This window comes from Bombus huntii, chromosome 12 (genome assembly GCF_024542735.1).
Source record: "Bombus huntii isolate Logan2020A chromosome 12, iyBomHunt1.1, whole genome shotgun sequence".
Classification (NCBI taxonomy): Eukaryota; Metazoa; Arthropoda; class Insecta; order Hymenoptera; family Apidae; genus Bombus; species Bombus huntii.
Window position 1 is genome coordinate 5,832,193 of NC_066249.1, and position 4,341 is coordinate 5,836,533.

The window sequence follows — 4,341 nt, forward strand, 5'->3', positions numbered from 1 at the left end:
TGTTTGCCGCTACCAAACTCGGCAATATTTAAATGGGATTGCGTTCGGGAATGTAATTGCTTGGACAAATACGGCCCGTGAAACGTTGGGACGGATATGGACAGAGAGGAACGAGCTGACAGATGGGAGATCCAACGGGGATGGAAGAAATCTGACCTGATTGCCAGGAGTAAAACGTAGAAGAAAAGAAAATGCTGGTAACAATGAAATAGTGGAGCATAATGTATCAGAGTATCATTGATAAAGAGAATCGTCGTAAGTATGGGGGTTTCAGGATACGGCAGATTCTTCGCGGTTGATACACAAATAAAAATTACTCCTAGAATCTTTTCCAAAATCAAATGCAACAGAGAGTTACTTCCAAAGTAGTTCCAGATTAAAATATATATAATTATTACCAACTAGAGTCCAACTCTCAGTCTCTTCTTATACGTCTATTCGATTATCATCGATCAACCACCACAAAAAAGAACACATAGCGGCGATTCGCCGACCAATCCAGAGACACATATGTGTCATCGAGCCGGTGACATATCATAAAAGGCAGCAAATGCAGGTGAATGGATCCGAAAGACGGAAAAAGAAGCCGCGAGTCGGACAACGGAGATGGAAGCAGACAGGAAGAGGAGACTTGTAGCGACATTGAATGACGCTTGCGTACGAGAGGATGAAAGAGACCGACCAACATCGGTATAGAGGAACAGAGAGAGGCGAGAAACGAAACGAGGAGAGAATTAACACGCATGCAAGAAAGATAACAAGAGGCTGGTAGAGCAAAGAGAAGGGAGAAGCCAGGCTACAGAGAAACGTTGGAGAGGGGAACGGTCTATAACGCAGGCAGACGGAGCCAATCAGGGCGCAATGCGATTACCTTAACGAGAAATCCGATTACTTATTCATTCGCCTAACTCGAAATCAGTTTAACTAATCGTTTAATTCGGTAGCTACCCCCCTACGAGCGAGCGTTTTCGAGACAGACACGGGCCGAATTCTCTCTGTGGATGTTCGTTGGGTGTGGTGGCCATGGGATGGATGGATCTCTCCATCCAGCCTTCTCTGGCTGGCTAAATAGAGCCGCACACGCGCAACCACCGTCGTTTCTACACGTGCTGTATTACCCTTAGCCCAGAGGGTGAGAGAAGGAGGGATACAGGCGGTGGGGAAACAGGCCAGGAGGAGAGAGGCCTCATTCAATTCAATTACGTAATGAATTGTCGTGTCTTGAGTAAACACCCTTCCTCACCGCGACTCGCCGCCGGAAAATCGCCGGTTGGGGATATGTTCTCCTCGCGCGGAGGGGATGTCGTGGTGGCTGCGCGCACCATCGTCTTTACTGCATCGTTCAGGTATGGGGATGATGTTAGGGCGAGGAATTAGCGAAGCGATGAAGCAGTTTCAGATAATATCGCGTGAAGAGTTGAATCAGTGTTTTTGTCCTTGTTTGCACTGGTTTATCCTTAATCGTCGACTAATCGACAGCTTGTTTTACTATTCATGGTGTAATAATAATTGTCTTTCTATCGAACCTTCGTATCGTGAATTATTTCATTCATTTTCTATTTACTCTGTCTCTACGCGATAACGTAGCAAGGTATACTTTTATTTTACTTTTGATCAAAGAATGAGAATTTTTCAAAGTTCAATGTTAATCGAGATATAAATCGATCGGAATCGATTCTGTTTGCTGAACATTTTTTTCGTTTTAATATTAGAATACGCGATTGATATTTAGTTTTACGAAAACAAACTTGACTTGACTTGCGCGTGATTTATTTATAAGACATACTGTACGAAACCAGAGATTCGGTTGAGCCGAATCAATCTGCGGCTTGCAAACGCTTCGAAATCTTCCGTTGCGTCTCCGCCAAGCTTCCAGTTTCACCTCTGTTTGGCTTGTTTCAACGTATACTCACTTCTTGGTCTTCATTTGCTTCTTCTCTATCCTTGGTCGTTTTCCATCGCGGTACATCGATACGTGGATGCTCGCGATATCGACGTTTCCGGTGCTACTGATCTCGTTTGCATAGGCAGTATCAGTAATTCCGCTGTTCTCTCAGAATTAACAGGACCCGTTCCACGGGGTTACTCACGGGTTTGCATAGGTAACCGGTAACGGTCGACGATCAAAGGAAATCGAATCGGTATTAGCGGGAATTCGAGTAAATCGTTCGTTTCCTACATTCGATTATGTCCTAAAATTTATCATTTTTTTATCATTAAAGATCATATAAAAGCTTGCTTATCATTTCGTTACAGCGAACCTTCGCCATGGACTCAAATCTTCGGACAAATTTCAATCGAATGACAGAAATATCGATCGATAGATTTTATATTCGTCTTAAAGAAATTTTAACAACACGTGCCCAATGTCATCGATATTTCTTTGTTTCATTCACGTTCTGGAAGACTAAATTTCCGATGTAACGCACACACGGACGAAAGGACGATTTCCGTCCACAAAAAAAAGTCATTTTCGCCATGGCATCCTTCCGGTCCAAGTTCCAAATTCCCAGTGTAGTGTCGTTAAAGGTATCATTTTCAATTAATAACAGAGAAGATACGAAAAAGAGAATTCATAGGTTATACCACAACCTAACACAGCTTTTCTTAGCTTAGCTTAGTTAGCTGAGCTTAGTTTCTAACGAAATGAATCAACAAGGTTGCATGCATAAACGAATTACTATTCCCAGGATAGCAGATATCAGAGACCATTGTTGAATGGTCCTTCGATAATACAATCTGTGCTAAAGGAGAACATCAGAGCGTTTTGGTTTCGAAAATCGAAGGATCAACCGGTCGAACCCGCCGTAGGCAACTGTGCGCGACCTTTGCCACCTCGTATGGATCTCGTTTGCAAGGGTTGTCCTTCAAAGTGTCTCGAATTTGATAAACAGAAAAAAAAATCGAAGAGACAATTTTTTGGTTCTAAGAAACAATTAGAAAAGCCAAGCAATTGTAAGAAAGAGGAGAAACCGGTAGAAAAGAAATTGATCTGGTGGGAGACGATATTCGGTCCAAGCCCTAAGAGACTCTGGCCTGATCCATGTACTTGTAGACTGGCCCACAGAGAGAGAAAAAAGACGAGGGCGCGCGATCCAAGATTGCGCGATCCAAGATATCGACAGACTGCAGGAGATGTTCTTTTGTATACAGAACCGGTAAGACGATGCTCGGTATCTTCTTGCTTCGAACCACAACCGAAATCTCCACCAGGATACAAGATACCCAAAGCGGCGGTTTTCAAAATCATGGAAGATGTTTCCTATACGGTGAGCAATAATTTTGTTTCTTTTTTTGGAAGTAGGTTTTTAATAGTCAGTTAATAGTCGATAATTTAGAAAAATTAATTGCGTGCAATACTTCAAAGCAGGGCTTTCATTTTGGTTTATATTCTGTGTCTTGCGTGATAACAATTATCCGTACGAATGTTAATTAAGGTACCCTCGCATGATCGATAAAATTAAGTTGTTAATCTTAAAACATATGAAAGTTTGAAAAACCATAAATGATATGAGTTACATATATAAAATTCTTTCGTAATACGACTTTACATTAAGAAATAAATTTAATGGAACAATTTGTTAATTTCTAGATGCCGGGTAATCGCATGGCCCTTGATATGCAAATGTATAAAGTTGACAAAGATGTACGATTGAAACCGTATAGTCTTCCGTACGAAGAATTAAGACCTCCAGAAAGACAAAGAAGACCATTCAGTTGTCAATTAGGAATTCAATCGAAAGACGTTCTTCCACCAATAAATAGAGACTTGAATTATTATGGAGGTCTTCGACAACAACCGGTCGAAGAAGCTAAACTACCGAAGAACCTCAAATCCACCCAAACAAGTCAGAAGAAATTGCCTGATACTGGAGCCAATTTAGATCAAATGGTCCAAAAGCGAAGTAGAATAGAGCAGCTTAAAATGTATATCAGACAGAAAGACATGTCTTATTATCCGCCGTTTTCTTCCTGATCGACAATGTTGAATCCATTTTGCATGACAAAGAATCTATTAACTGAATAAAATGCTGAATTTTCGTGTAATGTATATTTAAATCGTCCGTGTGTGCAAAAGAAGTAATCTGTAATGTTGTTCACTTAAGCACATCATCGAGGAATAAAGAAAACGTAAACACGATCTGAATTTGTTATAAGAAAATAATATTCGCAGTCTGGAAAAACGTATTTCCAAGATAAATTAAGATTCGTGAAATATATACATATAAATGTTACAAGTTACAATACACATTGTAAGGTGTTCTGTTGGAGTTGTTCAAAAATTGCGCGAAGCTATAAAGCGATACAGTGCCATCTACTTTGGTGAATTGCAGTCGATTC

The 4,341-nt window shown here is 40.8% G+C and overlaps 1 protein-coding gene across 1 annotated transcript; it reads left to right on the forward strand.

Moving 5' to 3' along the window:
* Positions 1-113: 113 nt before the first annotated feature.
* On the forward strand, positions 114-4,214 carry LOC126871813 (uncharacterized). Its single transcript, XM_050631080.1, has 2 exons — positions 114-3,269; positions 3,593-4,214. Exons 1-2 carry the CDS (start codon positions 2,841-2,843, stop codon positions 3,974-3,976), a joined length of 813 nt encoding a protein of 270 aa, XP_050487037.1. The 5' UTR covers positions 114-2,840; the 3' UTR covers positions 3,977-4,214.
* Positions 4,215-4,341: the final 127 nt, after the last annotated feature.

Excerpts from the sequence above, each read along its gene's own strand:
- LOC126871813 (XM_050631080.1), top strand. The coding sequence starts at position 2,841 with ATGGATCTCGTTTGCAAGGGTTGTCCTTCAAAGTGTCTCGAATTTGAT. Across the intron at positions 3,270-3,592 it reads TGGAAGATGTTTCCTATACG|ATGCCGGGTAATCGCATGGC; the intron begins GTGAGCAATAAT and ends GTTAATTTCTAG.